The 19,520-nt window shown below is 43.5% G+C and overlaps 1 protein-coding gene and 1 long non-coding RNA gene across 13 annotated transcripts in view; both read left to right on the top strand.

The window, feature by feature from the left end:
- Nucleotides 1–15,058, top strand: part of ALPK1 (alpha kinase 1) — a 41,526-nt gene extending 26,468 nt beyond the window's left edge. For 11 of the 12 annotated variants that reach the window (XM_035324306.1, XM_035324304.1, XM_035324309.1 and 8 more), the window contains 11 exons: nucleotides 877–1,075; nucleotides 2,242–2,301; nucleotides 3,948–4,034; nucleotides 4,733–4,809; nucleotides 6,054–6,149; nucleotides 6,684–6,788; nucleotides 7,221–9,069; nucleotides 9,857–10,010; nucleotides 11,552–11,714; nucleotides 13,549–13,735; nucleotides 14,338–15,058. In XM_035324306.1, coding sequence (XP_035180197.1) covers nucleotides 877–1,075; nucleotides 2,242–2,301; nucleotides 3,948–4,034; nucleotides 4,733–4,809; nucleotides 6,054–6,149; nucleotides 6,684–6,788; nucleotides 7,221–9,069; nucleotides 9,857–10,010; nucleotides 11,552–11,714; nucleotides 13,549–13,735; nucleotides 14,338–14,534 — 3,174 coding nt within the window. In that variant the 3' untranslated portion in view covers nucleotides 14,535–15,058. The remainder of the gene's footprint in view (nucleotides 1–876; nucleotides 1,076–2,241; nucleotides 2,302–3,947; nucleotides 4,035–4,732; nucleotides 4,810–6,053; nucleotides 6,150–6,683; nucleotides 6,789–7,220; nucleotides 9,070–9,856; nucleotides 10,011–11,551; nucleotides 11,715–13,548; nucleotides 13,736–14,337) is intronic. The other variant, XM_035324311.1, reaches the window with a different exon arrangement.
- A 1,085-nt stretch (nucleotides 15,059–16,143) lies between these two features.
- Nucleotides 16,144–18,167, top strand: LOC118166935. The gene is made up of 2 exons (XR_004750822.1): nucleotides 16,144–16,386; nucleotides 16,632–18,167. It is a non-coding gene; the product is annotated as an uncharacterized LOC118166935 (long non-coding RNA).
- Nucleotides 18,168–19,520: the final 1,353 nt, after the last annotated feature.

Below are 19,520 nucleotides of genomic sequence, written 5' to 3'. Positions count from 1 at the left end.
TTAGAAATTATTAAGGACGACCTGCAAGGGAAAAACGTTGGACTCCTGCCCTGTTTGTTCGTTTGTGGTGTACAAAAGAGCGTTTGATCCTCCAGCCTTAAAGCTGCATTGATGCTGGTTGTTTGTAGTTGGGGCCTGGTCCCACAGAGAGACGCAGGTCCCCTGGGAATCCCCCATTTCCTGGGGGACTTCTAAGGAAGGAGAGGAAGGGGAAAGATGGGACTGAAACATAGTACTCATACTGACGGTAGCAGGAGTACCAGCTAATCAGCCGTAATAATCAGGCCCCTTGGACATTTCATGCATATTCAAGGAGGCCTGACTTTTTCCAGAAATGGTTTGAAAAGGTGCTTTCTGAGCTGTGTGCATCTCAGTTTGTTTAATACACAAGACAGAGTGCTCAAGCTCCATCTCTTATGTACGGCTTGAGCTCCATCTGGGACAACTGCTGAAGTGACCATTTCCAATCTCTTTCCAGACTAGTGTCCCTTTTGAACTAATTGTTATTACTGCTGTTAATCTGCTGGGTATAATTTAAATTCATTAACAGACCACCAAATTATAGGTTATAAGTCTAGTCCAATCAGTGCCACAAGGGCTTAGCCCTTTATTTATATGGCTAGGATGATAGAGGTTGAAAGTAAAAACTTTGAGACAGAACTTGGCTAGCAAGTATTTGCTTCTTGTAATGTTTAGTAACTTTACTTGCTATGAAATTGTGCAGTTGCCTTACAGCACATGACTGAGGAAATTCAATTCATTTTAAAATGGTATATAGGCAGCCCTGTTAGGCAGGGAATTACTAAAGCTGAGTATTTTACTTAAACTGTTGACTACTTGTATTTCTTGAAGTGGTGGCACTGGTGTTCTTTTCAGGTTTATTTGAAGGCTTCCATCATGGCCAAGGACTGTGTGACGGCGGCTGCTGTTGTGTTCCTGATCGACCGGTTCCTGTACTGGATTGATGCCTCAAGCAACCTCCTGAAGATCGCCAAGGGCCTGCACAAGCTGCAGCCCGCCACGCCGATCGGTCCTCAGGTGGTCATCCGCCAGGCTCGCCTTGCCGTCAATGCAGGTGCTGGCTACCAGGGAGCCACCGCTCCATTTTCTCAGCTCAGGCCCAATTAGGAGCTACTTGACTTTGAAGAAGATACTGTGTCCCTTTCTGGGGATGACATGCTTATGGCCCCGGTGCCATCTTTTCAAATGTGCAGCCCACTCCCAGCCCCCTTGAGCCCTCCCAGCTCTTCTCAGTAGCACAAAGGGGCTGGTATAAAGGGTGTCAGAGCCAAAAGCAGTAGAGAAAATTGTGAAAGGGTGTGGAAAATACTAATTGGAGCTTTTGTTCCTTAACAAATCTTCCCCGCTGGTTTCAAACAGGGATATCTGAATTGCTATACTTCTGACCAAGGGCCTTTAAGAAGTAAATGAGAGTCCTGGCATTTTCTCTGCACTGTCCCAGCTGCTTTTTTTTTTTTTTTTTTTTTTTCCAGTGGGACCACTTGACTATGCAGACGATGCAGCTTACAAACCCCTCTAGGATAAATCGATATATTTATTTTTTTTAATGTCCATCCTTCCTATAATGTGGGCAACAACTGAAGAATTTTTAATATATCATCTTCCCACTGGGAAGATGTATTCCCACTTGTTCTGGGGAGAAGAAGACAAAGCCAAACAAACCTGCTTTGAAAAAGACAATTGAGGAATATCTTAAGTACAGAACATAGTCTGGGATTCCCAACCTGTGGGGTGGCCAGCAGCTCAGTGCCTGCCCCGGTCTCATTGCCTCCGCTCCTGCCCTGAGTCCCGCAGCAGCCCAACAAGTGGGAATGAGCAGAGTGAGAACAGAGTGCTTGGAGTCATGTGCCAATGCTGCTGAGCTTGTGTTAGCAGCTGGGTTGACTCTAAAACCAATGCACGGCCTTAACCTTCCGCCTAAAGGAGAGGTAACCATGGCTTTCTGAAGCAGGTGTCTAGCTAGAAATATCTGCCCCATTGGCATTTTTTGCAATACTTTTTGTATCTGTAAAATAGATTGTATCACAGAGATCCCTGCACACAAGGTAGCCTCTAGCAGTGCATACTTAACTGGGAAGTTTAGGCTAATTGCAAACACAGTAAGAACACTAGGAAGAGGAGTAAAATTTGCCAGGGCTTTCACTGTTGAATATTTTTGTTCATTTCATACCACAAGGTACATTTTTGTATTCATTTTCTATCTTTGCTTTGTTTTATCAGGTAAACTCTTAAAAGCTGAATATATCCTAAGCAGCCTTATTAATGACAATGGAGCAACAGGTATATATATATTTATTTTCCAATTTCCTAGTTACTATTTTTTTGGTACTAATTTTAACAGTCACACAAATTTCAAATACAGCCAGTAACCTGTAGGAGCCTCAGTAACGACTCCTTGCATCATGCTTCTCTCTTCATCACCATTCTCTGCTAAAATGTGGAAGCTGAAACCTGGTTTTGAAACTTCTACAATTCATCTTTGTATGTCTTCACTTGGGAGGAAAAATATTCTGGACTGACAGACTTTCTACTGATTTCTCTGTCTGGAGAATTTTAAAATGTAGCCCAATTTCAAGCAATTGGCTGATTGGTGATACAAAATAAAGACAACCCCCAGTTGCCAAGAAAACCAGATTGGTTGAGTAATGTTTATCCTCCACATTCACACTGACCTTGTGAACAAAATTAAAACTTTAACCTTGCCCTGCAGCAAACTATAGTGCACTTATTTATTATATTTTGGAGTTGAGAAAAAAAGAGAGCAAATTCTTCATCTTAAAGCACTTTCTTCAATTACTGGATAGACAAGCAAAACTATAAGATGGGAATGTTCCTTAATGTGCAATGATATTTTTAGAAATTGCTTCTTTTTTCTTCCTGTCAAATGACTATGACTTGGTCATATGACTTGTTTCAGATCTGGAGGTATGTATAGAAATTGAAAGAATCCACAAATTTTGTCAGACATTCAAAATTAGTATTTAATTACCGTTTTGAGACAAATATATTTTAGGTTTTCAAACCTGTAAACTATTTGCTTAGCCTTCAGAGTGTGTGTAGTAAACTCATTCATGCCTTGTCTACAACCATAAAAAGTTAAAAAAAAAAAAAAATAGGATGTCTGTTCTGGTTTTTATTGTTGTTTTTACATGAAACTGAGATTCTTGTACAAGAAGGGTCCTCACTTAAGAGGGCTTTAAACAAAATACCAGATATCACTGTTAAAGTAGCACTGGCTCTGCATTTAATCTCTGATGAGATTGTGCTATTATTTTCAGATTATTTTCATAATATTCAATGATACTACTTAGCTAATGTTGAAGATGTGTTGTTGAACAGGTACTTTGTGCTAAGAGTTGCAGTGAAATGGTCATATTAGGAAAGCTTAGTGGTTTCATTTTTTATTATAATTAGATAGCCAATATAGAGTTGATAATGAAACGCTTTGTATAACTTTGTATAATCACGCTGTTTTAATGTGAAAACTTTTGTTTTAATCTTCATGATACACCCATATCTGAAAACATATTTTGCCAATGGTTCAAAGTATTTTGTTCTGCTGCGTGTACCAGTGATAACGCAGATAACCGTGTTAATCCTTTTGAATGCTTTTTAGTGCAACTCTGTATAATGTTTATACACAGTGACTTTTTGTTGCTTCACAGAAGAGAGGAACCTTTTGCTTTTTATAGTGTTCTTATGCTCTGTATAGCTGTCATTCAAGCTACATGCTCATATAGCTGTCTGCTTGTATTCCTTGCTGCACTGTCACTTTATCATCTCTCAGGCTGCAAGGCCTGACTAAAACCAGCTGAATTCAATGGAGAGATTTCTGGCAATTTGACAGGATTTAGGTTCTCCTCAGATGCCTAAAATGATGGCAGCATTTTTTCATTTTCTACTGAAAGTTTCAACTCTTTTTTCAGGTACCTGGCAATATGCTAATGAAAGTGATAGGATCCTTGTTCAGTCGGTCTGCTTACAAATCAGAGGACAGATTCTGCAAAAGCTTGGTATGGCTTTTTTTTCTGTAAATACCTATTCAAGGTTTCTCCCAGTTTTTTTCCTTTATAGTCAGGATTTGCAATAATGCATTTGTCATATGTCAGAATTTTAGCTTGTGTGAAACGTCTGCCTAACATCCGTAACACAGCCACAGAAGATGTTATACACACATCTGCTTGAAGAAGCAAGGACCTAGAGCCATGTACCAAGCAAGCACATTTTAAGAATTACCATCTTATTATTAATCTAACCAGAAGCCAAGGAGCATCCTGCAATATTGTTTCATTCTTCTGCCAACACTTTTCCCAAATTCACTGTTCCCAAAAGCATGCAGTAGCTTAACATGGGTACATCACAGAGGTTTCTTCTGTCAATATAAGATGATCCCTAGCATTTAGTATGAGGGACTTCTGTATTCCAGGCTTGGTACCTGGGGCCAGCAGCCTTAATTTTACTCTTTTGCCATAACCGTTCATCTTCAGCGACTGTTGAGATGAGGTCCTTTATGAGCATAAAATGTGTGTTTATACACAGCCAAAAGCTAAAGGAAAGTAATGTTCACCATCACCAAAGCAAAATATGCCATGATATGGTTTTATACTGTTTCCAGGGCTGCCAACTCAAGAAGATGTAAAATAAACTCAGCCTATTTAAAGCCATCTGTAGCAGTAATCTGCTTAGTGACTATTTCTCTGGTTTATTTCAGGGATGTGGTATGAGGCAGCAGAGTTGATTTGGGCTTCAGTTGTAGGATATTTCAAACTTCCTCTACCAGATAAAAAGGTAGGTTCTCCTTTTCACTCTGGATAGCCTTGCCAATCTAATAATCATTCCAGATTAGCTTTTGTTGACTTCAGTCATGTCTTTTAGAAATAAAGTTTCAGTTATGCATCTCAGACACGGTTAACACTAAGGACAAATATTCCAGTTGGTCTTTGTAGCACATTGTTTGTTTCCACATGCATGCACAGACTTACAGACACCCTTTTCCTGCAGGGAAATGGAGTGATAGTTTTCATTAGTGATAAAGTGATTTCAAAGTGATAGCTTTCATTAAGCAGAATTGTCTGAAGTAAGCCATCATCGAGGATGTCACAGGTGTCTCTGACGAGGACAGACTAATCCCAGAACACAATCATAGATTTAGGTTTCTTGGTTTGGTTTTCTTTTTTTTGTTTGTTTTTTTTTTTTAGCATTTCTGTTTGCTGAAATGTTCTCAAGCTGCCCTACACTATCTGTTGTGAGTGGTGTATGTCCCCTGGCCCTGCAGCATCTGAACACCTTGCAGCAGCTAATATATCTGTCTTTAACACTTTTGTGAGGCATGGTCGCACTAATCTACCCGCTGCCAATGAAGCAACAGTCATACCATGTGTCCGTAGCTAAACAGGAATGTGAAACTAAGTCTTGCAAGTCCTCGGGTGATTCTTTAATATTTTTTGTAATTGTATTCCAGAATAGGATATACCAAAAAAACAGACCTCATCACCTCTCCTCTCCCATACTTAAAAGCTTGAATTTAATCTCAGAGCATCCCTGTGAGACTGAAGATGTGTAGTGAACTTTGCAGAAAGTATACAGATACTTCCTGGCATTCTCTCTTATTTAGCTGGGCAGGCCCTTAGCTATCAGTTGTAAATCAAAAGTTCAGGAAAGAGACTTCTCTTTCATTGTCACAAAGAGCACCCTGGAAAAATATCCAAGGAAAATGCAGTGCTATTGAAGTTACTGTTGAAGGCAAGAGCTAGAGGTTATCAGAATAGCTGCCACTCACGGAAACTCACAAGGGTCCACCAAGGCAGCATTTTTTGCAAGTTAAAGTTAATGAAACCCCACAAAGATGACCTGAGTTTCTCGGCAGTACTTCTTTTTGGATCCTTTTTCGTTCATTTTGTTGGATTTTCGGTGTGGGTTGTGTTGTTTGTTTGTTTTCTGGTTTGCCATATATAGATGCTAAGTAACTGTGAGAACTAAAATTCAAAACACATAGGAAAAAAAACTGCCATAATTTTCCATTTCTTTTTCAGGGAATTGCTACCTCCTTGGGTATTATAGCTGATATCTTTTCTTCCATGAATGAGAAGGATTATATACGTTTTAAAACCAATGCTGAGATTGACCTGGTAAGACTTGGTTTCGTATTTGTGTGTGCAGATTCTTCAGAAAAATCATATGTCATTGTCCCAGATTCACTCACATTTTGTCTGCCCTCCAGTTCTCCTAAGCTGAGAGGGCTGAAGAAAATTCTATTGCTCCCATTGATAAAGTTAATTAGCACCTAGATGGAAAAATGCTTTGCTCCAGGAAAAAAAGAAACAGTAAAAATATTTATTTAGTGTGGGTATATGTGTGTGTATGTATAATACATAGATGATTTACAGAGCCCCAAGCTGACACATCTATGGTAAACCTGAGCAAAAAGGCTCTTTCAGAAATATAGTCGGCTGCTGTGTAAGATTTGATGTCCTACTCTGTCAAGATTCAAAGGCATCAAAAACCTCAGGGAACCTACAAATCCCAATGAACTCTGATGACCAAATCCCAAGCTGCCTACCTCCAGTCTAACAGGGTTGCCTGCCAGGTAGACACTTCTCTTTGAAAAGAGAGCCTTTAAAGTGAGGTTTCCCCTTGTGCTTTTTTTTTTGTTGTTTCACCAGAGCCTTCTCCGGGAGTTCAGCCATCGCTTACTATCAGCTGCTGAAGCCTGCAAACTGGCGGCAGCCTACAGCCAGTATACCCCACTGTTTGTGCTCACAGCAGTGGTAAGTATTAGTCCTCATTCTGGAAGTGCTGTGTGTATAAGAGAAGAGTCCAGGCTATTAAATTTGGCTGTAATCTAGCTTCCAAGCATCGTACTGTACGATATGCTCCTATCTGTGTTGTGGATATAATGATACATGTTACTCTGGACTCCAGTCTGAAGCTAAGCAGATGGGAAGAAAGCAGTATCTGTCTGCGGAGCAAGGATGGGCTTTCGAGCCCACCTGAGAGTGTTGCTTCTCCTGTAAATAAAGATGTATTTCAAAGCAGAAAGAGCAAGATTGTTTCCTAACAGAAACACAGCAGCAGGCAATTAGAGCCAGCATTTTCTTCCAATTGTAAAAGGGAAAGAAACACATTTTTTCCTCCTTTCATTTAGTTGAGACAGAGGTGCTGTTTTTTAATTCCTTGATTCCTCTTTTGTCCTCTCCTAGAACATCCGTGGGGTGTGTTTGCTGTCCTATAGTCACTCCAAGGACTGTCCCCCCGAAAGAAGAAGGTTCTACTTGTCTGAAGCCAAAGAATCCTTTGAGATCGGCCTCCTCACCAAGAATGAAAACAGTCCTGTCACCAGCAAGCAGGAGCTCCATAGCTTTATTAAAGCTGCTTTCTGCCTCACAACTGTGCATCGATGGCTCTATGGGGACAGTGAGAAGCTCCATGAGGTGGGTCAGCTCTGTAGGGAAGCCATGGGAAAACTGCATGCGTACAGCACTTCGCTTGCAGAAGAGGAAGAGAAAGGAGTGCTTGCCAAGGAGATCATGTCTCTGATCACGTCCATTAAGAAGCACTTGCAAGTGGAAAGCTTTCCTAATTCTGATGCCAGGTCTTACATTCCAGACAGCTACAAAAGCGCAGTGCAAAAACCTATCCTGCAAGGTGGGGCCAGCTTTGAGAAGATCCTTGCCAAGCATTCTCAGCATCATCTGTCAGTGTGTGAAGTGTTTAAAAATACTTGCAGGATTCATAAAACCACACCAGGAGAAATGCACACGGGAGCTTGTATCACAACCTTAAAAACAGAAACCAAAAACATGGACACTGTATGCACCACTGAAGAAGCAGCATACCAGAGGAAAGGTGCTGGCAAAATGGCCAATACACAAAAAGCAGAAAGTAGCTCAGAGAGACTCAGTGGCCAAACAAGAAACAAACACTTCGCTTCTGATGTGATCAATATTTCCTTTGAAGAAGAGACTGAACCATTTGAAATAGTAATAAATGATGGAAACAGTGCTTTCGGCAGATGGCAAAACAGGAGTCAAACCACCACTTCAGAGAACTCATGGTGCAAGCTGTCGCTGTCAAGTTACTCCTCCAGCTGGGAGGAACTGAGCTGTAATAGCGGCCAAGAACCTTCCAGGGAAGGGCAGCTGCAGCAGAAGGGCTCAGCAGAGGAGCAGTGTTGCACAACAGAATCCACCGAATACGACCAAGTAGCTCACCTGCACTCACTGCCTCCAAGAGCCCATCAGCCTTCTCCTCGAGAGCTCCCGCGTGGCTCGGTGGGGTCTCCTCACGCTCCCCCGGCCAGAAGGCCCGGGCAGGGCGGCTGCAGCACCACGGACAGCGGGCTCGTACCGAGGCAGGCACCCAAATCCCACTTGGCCTGGGTGCAGCCAGCAGGAGGAACTGGGGGCAGACGCGAGGGTCCCTCGTCTGACCACAGCCCCGCCACAAATGGGGTGGCTGTTGCAGAGTCTACGGGCACTGAGCCAGAAATGGCCAGCGAGGCCCCTGTGGGTAACCGGCTGGGGAAATCTCCAGCCGTGGCCAGGAACAGGTCTCACAAAATGGTTGATGTCGACCCCCAGGCAGAAACGGTAGATGGCACTGAATTTGATTTCGTCAGTATTGGGGACTTGGTAAACAATTATCCCACAGAGACTGGTCCAGAGCATCAGCCAGCTCCAGGTGCATCAACAGCTTTACCCTCAGGGGGAAAGATGTCCAAAGTCAACTACTTTGACTGTGCTACTACTGAAGAAGAAGAAGAAAAGCCTCAGGACAGGGTGAGCAGCCGGAGGCCATCCAGTTCATCTCTGAGTCCATGGCACAACTCAGCTCAGAAGCCCAAGTGTTCCCCTGAAGGTCCATTTTTGAATCCAAGGGGAAATGGTCTTGCCTTTACACCTGGGAGAACAAAGGAAGAAATCCTTGATGCTCGAATTCTGAGGGATGATGACTACGTGCAGCTTCTGGCAGGAGTAGAGCATAACTGGCTTGTCCAGAGACTGACGCCTACTGGAATTTTTAAGCCTAAACAGCTTCATAAAGCATACTGTAAGTTTCCACACAGCAACAAGCATTTTCATGCAGTGATAGCTACTCCCACAGAAAACAGCCTTGACTCAGGCTTTTTAACATCATGTTTTAGTCATCACTTACTAGGATTTTTTGTTGTTCTTTTATGATTTTTTTTTACAAAAAAAAAAAAAAATAGCAACAGACGAACACTCCCTTGAAACATTTTCTTGTATTCCTACCTACCCATTTGCACATCAGTCACAGCTTCAAGGAGATGAGCTCTATCTCCATGCCCACTCAGTCCCTCCTGCTTTATCCATTCATGCAATAGGTAACTCAGGCTACTTGGTTCCCTGTGCTGATTTGTCAAGTCTATTTTACCCCTTCTACTTGAGCCCATTTAAGTTCAATATTTCATCCCTTTGAACTATGTATTTGAGATAATGATTATAAAGTTAATCATAAGTAACAGTTCAATTTATTTGCTTAATCTTAATTTGCAGAATTTTGTTCAATGTAGTGGGAAAATAAGAAGTTAGGAGCAACACCTCCATTGGATGCCTCATTGAGTCATTAAGTGCAATCCACTGGGGGATCATCCCATCTTGGTTGTTTCAAGCCTGCTCAGATATTTTTGTCCTTGATATAAAACATCCATCTCTGCACCTCAGTGCCACTTAGCACATATCTTATTGCACAGTACTTTGCTTTCAGAGGAGCCTGGATATCTTATCTCCTAGGTGATGGTATATCACCCCTCAGCTCAGGCTTAGAGCAATCCTGTGGAATTGTCCAGACTACCTGTTGTGTCTTCTTTTTGTAGCAGCTCTTCTTTTGAAATACTCAAAGAAATCAGGCCTCTGGACAGGCCAGGAAACAGCTGTATTCATTGGGGACTACCTGAATGTGGCAAAGGAAGGCAAACAGAGAAATGCATTTTGGATACACTTCCTGCACCAAGAAGAAAGCCTGGGAAGGTATTGACCAAACCAATTTTTGAAACAAAATGTATATCAATTCTACTTCTGTGTAAATATGAATGAAAACTGCCTGGTACGATTAATCTTATACCTGTGATTCAGCTAGTCCTGTGCCTTATTGGACAGTAGCTTTTATCAGGTATTTTCAGAAGATAATACAAGTTTTTATTTGGGCAACTACAGAAATAGCAGTCACAATGGCAGAAGATTGCTCCTTTATTCTATTTCAACCTAGTTTATGTTTGGTTAGATTTTGGCTGGTTTTCTGTAGCAAGACTGTTTTATTGCTTTTCTAAATCTCTTGGGCATTTTGTCAATCTTTAGAAGGGTAAATCTTCTTATCACCCATTTAGCTCTCTGATTTTGAATTTTTGGGAAGAAAAAGCTACTTTACTGTTGTCTTACAGCAACCACGTTAGTGTCTACCTGCTCATGACAGGTCTTAGGCCCAAACTCACCTCCATCTGTTCTGGGATAATCTGATGGGAGATTAAGTGACGCTTCCTTTTTATATGACCTCTAGCTTTGCATTAGAGAATTCCTGTTTCTGATCTTCCCTAACACCCAAACAAAACATCTGTAATTCAAAATTAACTTTTTGTTTGTTTGTTTTAAGACAGTTTTTCCCCACATAAGCAGTAATAAACCTGACAGAGATTCCAGAGTAGGCCCTTTCATTAAACAAGCCCATCTAATCCTACTTACGGGTAGGCAAAGCAGCACTTCATGTTGCTGAAGAGGCTAGAAGCACAGAGTGGTATTAGTACCTCAGAGACAGACCAAACTTTTTGCTTGATTTCATCTTCCTGTCGAGACACCAGCAATTGTTCTGCTTATAAGCCAAGACAGACAGGCTTACACGAGCCGCAGTCTGAAAGAAGGAACGCTCGGTTAATGGGATGCTGGGCCTGAGAGACTACCCTAGCTAGCACGATGCTACACTTCCAAGTACCCAGATTCCAGCCTAGAATCACTTTGCAACAAGCCCGTTCTTAACACAGAGTGAAGGAGCAACAATGCCTATAGGCAGAGAAGTTCTTCAGTCACTTTTAATTTTGACAATGGCTTTACACAATGGATCCTTCTGATCTGAAAGCAAAGTTAAAAGCACATACATGTTTCACACCAGGAAAGCTCTGCTGGCTGCTAATCACAGATTTGGGATTGTTATTAGAAGTATCTTATGAATTCTTATGGGTTAACAACAGTATTTTAAGTACCTCTGAGTCAGGTCTCCCTTCGGAGTCAAGAAGAGTTGACTTTAAACTTTCCATTGCTATGAAACCCTCATCCTAGTAGGATTTGGTTGATTTTTACAGCATTTTATTCCTGTAAGAGCTTTAGGAGAAAAACAAAACAAAACAAAACAAAACACAACTTTATGGTTTGATGTTTGTGTATGGCAATGACGTTTGTGTACCACAAGTAAGGCTTCCTGAGTAGAGTCTGCTGCAAACCTGGCTACACCAAAGGTTGTTTTTGTTTTGCTTTGCTTTGTGTTTTTTTTTTTGTTTGTTTGTTTTGTTTTTCTTGTTTAGGTATGTTGGGAAAGAATATAAAGAAGAAAAGGGGCTTCTTCATCATTTCAGTGATGTGGAACGACAAATGACTGCTCAGTACTACGTGACGGAATTCAACAAAAGGCTGTATGAGCAAAAGGTCCCTACCCAAATCTTTTATATCCCATCTGCAGTACTTCTGGTAAGAGCTGTCTTCAAAGCAATACCAACGAATTGATGGGAAGTGGGTTGTAAGTCAGTTTGACTTTAAATTACTAGTAGTTAGGCTGCCTGTAGATGACATTCATGTTATCTTACTTGGTAGGTGTACTTGATTGTTCAGGACAGAAGACGTCCTTCAAATGGCTATCACAGAAAAGCTCTTTTCCTCAATAACAACCCCTTATCATAGCAATTCTTATTAGTTATTAGTTCTGATTAGGAGAGGAATAGGTCACTATATAAAGAAGCGGCCCACCTCAGAGGAGAGGGTTGGGGCCTGACTGAGCAGAAGTGCTCTCCCTCTCTCTGAGACACCATCTGCTCTTTTTCCAACTGTTCCTGGCAAAGCACCAGCTCCACCACATCTCTGTGTGGTCTGTGCTCCGTAAAGAGAAGGAAATGCCCATGTACTCCCCGAAGGTGAGCTCACACTGGTGGTGAGGAAAGACTAGTGGAAACAGCAGGGCTCTGAGCTTCAGCAAGACCACAGGTCCATCAGGCACCTCTCACTGAGGACCATTCTGCCCCTACATCCCAACAGTTCAGCCTCAGACATTGTCTGCTGGAGAGGCAAGAACCAAGTGGCTGAGAGCTGCCTGGGATGTGGAGTTATCTGAGCAAACCTAGGGGGAAGGCACAGCAAAGTCATGAGAATTTATTGTGTCTGGAGTGGGTTGAAAAAGCAAGAAGCCTGAAGCAAGAAGTTTTGAAGAAAAAGCAGTTTGGGGTTAGTCTTTAAACAGCAACAAACAGTAACTAAAATACCCATAACTCAACTGAAGTAACAGCCACATTAGATCAGGGAAGATGGCTATTTGTCCACTTGGTTTCAAACACACAGAGTTTGAGGAGGCTGCCTTCGACACGCTCTTAGGGCAGACCTCGCGGATCATACTGGCCTTCTGTGTTTCAGGAGTGTAGCCAGGACAGCAGTTGCTGCTCTTAGTACGTCTTTGCTCTGCAAGATGTCTGCAAGGGCAGCAAAGCCACAGGACAGGTGGCCCTGCTGTGCCAGCACCCAATCTGAGTGCTAGAGGCAGGAGCCACATCTGTGTGATCTGGTACAGAAGTTAAACCAGATATCCAGCCCTCCAGGGGAAAGTTACAGGTCTTTTCCAAGTTCTTATGATTAACTTTCAGCGTGACTTGTGTTTCAGATGTGGAGAGCTAAGTAGTCTGTCTTTCCCTGCCTGCTACAGAGCTGAGTTCACTGTTATTAGTATGTATATGAATTCACAATATTAATATGTGTATGATAGCATGATATGTATATTACTGTGTCTGCAAGCCATTCTGGCAGTAGATCTGGCTCTATGCCACGCGCTAATAAGGCCTAATGAGAGCCTGGCACCAGCACTTACTAGTCTCTGAAGACAGAAATTACTGAAAAAAAAAACAGCAGCAACAACAAAAAACTACAACAATAACAACAATAAAAATCACCCAGTGGTTATTTGCACATGGAAGAAGGACCAGGTGCAAGTTTATTCAAATCTTTTCATCTTTCTAGTTTGTTCTTTAGACAGAATCTCCGGAAAGAAGTTTCTCATTTGCTGAACAAACTAGATATTTGTAGAATTTGTCGCTCAGTTTGGCCTGCCAGGCTGGCTTTGAGTTGGTGCCATCGTTGCTCTAGTTAAAAGTGAGCTCTAAGCAGCCTGTGTTTTGAATCAGCAGTGGGTTAATATGGAGGATATTTCCATCCATCTTACGACAGAAAGTTCTAGGAGGAAAATACATTCCCTTAGAGGAGCTTTAGCATTCTTGCTTTCACATCTCTGCTTGGATGACTGTCACTGAAACTCTCTTTTCAGATACTGGAAAACAGAACAATAAAAGGATGTGTGAGCGTGGAGCCCTACATCCTGGGGGAGTTTGTGAAGCTGTCCAATAACACAAAGGTGGTAAAGAATGAGTACAAAGCCACCGAGTATGGTCTGGCCTATGGCCATTTCTCCTACGAGTACTCCAATGGAACAGACGTTGTTGTTGACCTGCAAGGTTTGTGAACTCCATTTATTGCATATCCCCTCCAGCAGCAGAATATGCTGTACGAGAACATAGCCTCTCTAAACGACATAAGGTGAGGAAGGTATGTGCAGGTGTGTTTCTGCTGTGAGCAGTGTTTTTTTTCTCTGCTGTGTCACAGCAAGAGCAGATAAGCCGCACGCTCCCCAGAGTGCCACAGGAGCAGTCTGCACCCAATTAGGCTAAAGCCAGGCTGCGAGGATGTGTCCTGTGGAAACACCTGAAGGAGAACCACTAAAAAAGACAACGGGTTTTGTCGCAGTTCCTCCTTCCAAAAATTGGCAAGCCTAAAATAATTCCCTATTTAGTTAATGAAGAACTGAGCTCTTTGGTTAAGAGCCAAGGGTACAGCCTTTCAGAATCAACCTTCATCACACGGGTGTCTCTGGGATGTTCAAGCAATATTCATTCAGTACCTCCTAGGGTTTCATTCTGCTTTTGCTGACACAGCTGTAAACTGGGAATCACTGAACTGACATGAGCGGAGTGTGGGCTGTGCCAAGCAGAAAGTACTGGGTGGGATAGCGCAAGGGCCGTGATGCTTGATAAAAAAAGATGTATCCTTTCTTCTGCAGGCTGGGTGACGGGGAACGGGAAAGGCCTCATCTACCTCACAGACCCACAGATTCATTCTGTTAATAGCAAAGATGTTTCACGCTCTAACTTTGGGAAGAGAGGAATTTATTACTTCTTCAATAACCAACATGTGGAGTGCAATGAAATCTGTCATTGCCTTTCTTTAACGAGACCCCCGGTAGAGCCACCAATGTAGACTCACACAAGAGACCCAAGCGGAAGATGACCCATAAGATGGGCAGTATTTTATCCTACACGCTTCTAGGAGCATGTTGTCTTTGTGAGAACAGAGGCCCTGAGATGACACTCACATGAGTCTGGTCAGCCATTACCTGCACCATTTTGGGAAAGTTCTGGTCTGTGCATCCCAGCTGGTATTACCATGTTACCATCTTGTGGACCACCTGAAATGCTTGTTCTTATAGGCATCTGTCAGACTCGGCAGAACAGAGGAGGAAGAAAGCAGCCTCCAAAATTCAGCTAGAGGTGTGTTACAAGACTGTATAAACATCCAGTGCACCAGCAGACGCAGTGAGGGCAACAGGCACCATCTGCTCTTCGAAAATGGAGTAGAGCGAGAGTAAAACAGAGCGAGGCAGAAGCAGAGACTTGTGTTTCAACCATCTGTAAAATTCACAGAAAGTTGTATAAATGCTTCGGGGACCAAATGGTGATGTTTTGGGTTGTTAACAAATAAAAACACAATTTCTTTCAGAGGGGGATGTACATACAGGTATGACCACACATTTAAATAGAAAGAAATACGTTTTTAACTGCAATGGCCAAAAAAATCTGAAGTTCTTCAAGGAAAAAAAATACTGGTCTCTTGCCAGGAAAAACTATCCATGAATAATTTAAGCCTGTTACATTTCAGAAACTCAGGAGAGAGTAGAATAGTTCTCACTTAAGAGCAACACATCTCTTCTGTCTGTAACAAAACTGTGAACACCATAAGTTTTGCGAATGGTTCTGTAACTAATTCCCATAAATAATGCACAAATGCAGACACTGGTACAAAGGAGTGCTTCCAGGGGGAGGCCAGCATCAAAACAGCACTGGCACGGGCACAGGGTGAGCAGCCTCGGTGCCCGTTTGGGTTCCTGCTAGAGGGGCAGAGCCCCTCCTCCTTCTGAGCTGCACACCCTTACTCAGTACACCCTTAGTGCAGTACAAGCTGCAGAAAGACTCCCAGTTACTACAAGATCCTGCAGCACAGAATCCAGTTGTCACCACCCACAAGAGCTCCGTCCAGGGCTTATGGCTTGCAAACCTGCTTTGGCATGGCTGGCCCATCAGCTCGTGGTTCAATGCATCCAAGGGCAGTGCACAGCCCTGGTTGTATGGCTACGTGAGCTTGTTTGCTGTGTGAGCTAGGCACTCACAGGTACAGCTCACATCAGCTATTCAGAGCAGGTGCTAGGGCTTTAAGGGGTTGCTTGTGAGTGAAAGAGGTGTCCTCTAAGTGGTATCTTTATACACTGCCCCTATCAACACCCCACACCAAGACCTTATCCTCTCACCTTGCTCCACCTATGCAGCCAAAGACTAAATCCTAAATCTTTACCTGCATGAGGAGGGATTTTCTTCACAGTTCTGCCTGTTCTAGGAACACACTGCTCTCGCACATACAAATAGGTGTGACTTTGAATATGTCCTTTAACTCAAAGATTTTTGCTTAATTTTTGCTGTTGTTTGTGGTTGATACATAGCACACACCCAGAGAGCCCCTGATACTTAACGCCAGTGCTGAGCAGCCTGTGGCATGCGTGCCGGCCACATGCTTCAGTAGTGCATGCTGGGCTAGAGGCAGCTGCAGCTTTTTGCATTTTATGAAACAATCTTTTGTGGGATTTTATTTTGTTGTCTTGTGTTGTTTTGTTTTATTTTAAACTAAAACCTGAAGTTCATTCAGGTGACCTCCTTGGACACTCGTGAGCCACCACCTGAGGAACTGGAAAGTACGAAATGCAGATCTATTTTTTTCCTGCACAGGCTGCTTAGGTGGTAAGAATCAAACCTGACAGCACGGTCAGGGAATGCATACACATGTTGTTGTGCTGCTTCCCAGCTTGGTGAGCCTTTCTTAACTGAGAAAGCATCCAGGAGAAAGAGGGAATGGGAGCTCCTCACCACTTATGTTGCACCCCTGCAAAGTCGAGTTAAGCAGACTGGAGTTTCTGGTTGAGGGATAAGGAAAACAAAAGCTATCAACAACACTACTCAGATTCAGAGTTTACAGGAGAATGTTTGTTCCAGCCTTTGCAAGGGACACGGTGCAGATTTTGATTAAAAGCAGAGGGCATATTTTTGCACATACAGGCTGCATCTGGTTTTCTATTCCACCGGAGATCAAACGAGATCTTAGGCTCTTTCAGCACACCTCTCCTGGTGTTATTGTCCTAACTGGGAGGCCAAAAGCTACTTCTGTGAAATTTCAAGAAAGAGGTGTGCATATTCCCCTTAGTTCCACATCTGGCAGGAATAGCAGGACTGGACTGAACACTGGCTGCTGCTCAGGAACCTGCCTCTCTAGCCAAAATAAAATATGATGAGATTTTGGTTTTACTCTTCAAAGACTATGCCAAGGCATCCAGAGTGTGTGCGTGTGCAGTCATCCATGTACTAGGGGATTCTTCATCTGAAAAAATGGTACATAGCTTCCCTGCTACATCCAAGGTCACTAGCTCCCTCCACTGAAAATGCTCTCTCCTCTTCTCCTCCAAACCCGGAGGTTCCCTGCCCCATGGCCCATGGGCTGGGACTGCTTCTTTTGGGAGATTTGCATCGTCAGAAAGGGAATACAGCATTAAATTTCCACAAAAAGGTGGGTCCCCAGCACCACGGCGTTAGCTTTAACAAAACCATAAGCTTTTGTTTCTGCAACTGGCAGAGATTTTTAGGCTTTTGTTGCCGCTTTTTAGCAATGCTATTGTTTTCTACGTGGTTTGTGCCGAGTTGTTTGGAAAGATGCCCTATCACTGTGCTGAACAATTAGAACTAGGTGTAAAGAGTGAGAAGCAAGAGAGAAAAAAAAAAAATTAAATCTCTTTATTATGGTGCATAAACCTTCAGTGCTGGGGAGCTGGGCAGCTGCACAGGAAGAAAAATGCATTCAAAAATATAATGCTAGTGTGAATAATCCTTTCTCGAATGCTGCTTGCAGACTGCTTCAGCTTTGTCAGGTGAACTTGAACTGGGCCATCAGATTTGCTGTCGTTCCCATTGCACACTGTCTATCACCCCGGGGCATTCACCATCTTGACTGTTGTTAAAAGGGAGCGAACAATCCATCATTGAGCCCGGGAGTCACTCGCTCATAGAAAAGTAAAATCGGCATGTGACGGTACACTCAGCCCCAGTGTTTCGCAGATTAAAGTGATACATGAAAACTCACGTGTTACTGGGAAGATTAAGCCAGTTATCTTGTTCGGCAGCCAATAAAGGACTGCCTTGTCTGCGGCAGGAGGAGAACGCTGGCTTTAACCAAGTGACAGAAATTGTGCATACGGAGCTTCGTGCTGCCGCAAAACAGAGCTCTAAACTGCCAAGGGGTCAGCAAGATTTTGGGAATTAACCGGCAGCAGCGATGCTGCGTTAAAGCCTTTTCCTTCTCTATAGAGACAATTAAAAACAAAACAAAACCTCCCTAACAATCCCTGCAGAACAAAGTGTCCTCGCGCACTGTCAACAGCCAGCCCCGCGATGCCTGTTGTAAAGTGTGTGTGGTTTAGAGACCCGCAAAAAGCAACGCCTTTTCCAGTCTCTGCTGCTTGTTTGACCAAAGAAAATGTGTTTAGATATGCTTTTGAATAAATTCTTGTGTGGGGAATCTTAATATCTGGAGTACTTCCTAATATAGGGTATTAGCATTTAGCAGCTGGTTTCTTTTGTTGCTTTATGTAAGACATTTTCCCACCCCAGCTAAACGTACGGCTACTGACAGATCTTTGAAAGAGCAATTGAGGAAAGTCAATGTCGAGTGTCAGCCTGCCCAGTTCCCACCTAAAGCCAACACCGTAACGTTTAGCCTGGTAGCTTCCATCGGTCGCAACCTCCGCAGGCTCGGGCTCGTGTTTGGAGCTCTCAGAGCTTTGCTCAGCGCCCTGCCATTAGCCGGTGCTTGCCTTAATAATGACGTATCCACACGTACCCGACAGCCCTTAGGCAGCCATAGCGCGTACGTGGCCCGAAACACACAGAACTTACGCTGCGGGTTGATGCGGTGTACGGCACAAACGGGGGGCTAACGGGGGAACTAAGCAGCTGACTCGGAGCATTTAATCTTGTGGCTGGAAGTATCAGCTTAGAGCTACTGGCCAAAAAATCTCCTTTCTGCCATTATTTCCTCTGGCTTCATAAGAAAGTCATGTGAACCAACCAAGATTTGCATTGTTTTGTGTTATTTGTTGTTTTGTTTTGTTTTTATTTTCCATAGGCATTCAGTCTTGTATTAAGTAACTTGCTACCCAATGTGCTTTTTAGGGTGGACTAATCACGCCACACTGCCAAGCGTGAGGCAAGAGCCACAAATGACCATTAGGAAGCCGTCGCCCCATGGCCTCTACAAAATGAGAGAAGCTGTGAGAAGTTAGAGCAGTCAAATAGTGTCACTAGCTGTAGGGGCATAAAGCCTGCAGGACTCACATTCACCTGGTAAAAGCAGTAAACCAAGTACAAAAGCTCTGCTGCTGACAGTGTGGCAATGAGCTCTCTCCTGAGCGCTGGGGAAGGCGTTTGGTGAAGGAAGTTTGTGCTGTTAGAAGTCCCTCTGCGAGCACCCAGGCAAAAGACAGAGGCCTCGCGTGCTTTGCTGCATGCACTCTTGCATAAAAATCAGTCAATTAGAGACTGAAAGGGAACATGTTCAGCAACCGAAGCCTATTATAGCTGGGCACGAGGAGCGCAGGTGGAACTGGGGCATCATCAGGCCTTGGCAGAGGGCGTGAGGCGGGCGACATGCCACGCTGACACCTGCATCCTCACCCAGACCAGGCCCAGACGATTCAGCAGGTGAGAGAAGCCAGCACAAGCACCCAGGGGCGCCCAGGCTTTCCCCCCTCCGCTGCCAGGCTGAAGCCCAAGCAGCCGTGCCGGACACGGGAGGCACGGGGCTGCTGCCTGCCCCGCGCGGGCCGTCACGTTAATAGGGGATGATTTGCAAATGGCGTCCCCCCCCCCCCCG

Source organism: Oxyura jamaicensis, chromosome 4, assembly GCF_011077185.1.
Source record: "Oxyura jamaicensis isolate SHBP4307 breed ruddy duck chromosome 4, BPBGC_Ojam_1.0, whole genome shotgun sequence".
NCBI classification, from domain to species: Eukaryota; Metazoa; Chordata; class Aves; order Anseriformes; family Anatidae; genus Oxyura; species Oxyura jamaicensis.
Note: the sequence above shows the minus strand (reverse complement) of the source record. Positions and strands in the feature narration are given on the sequence as shown.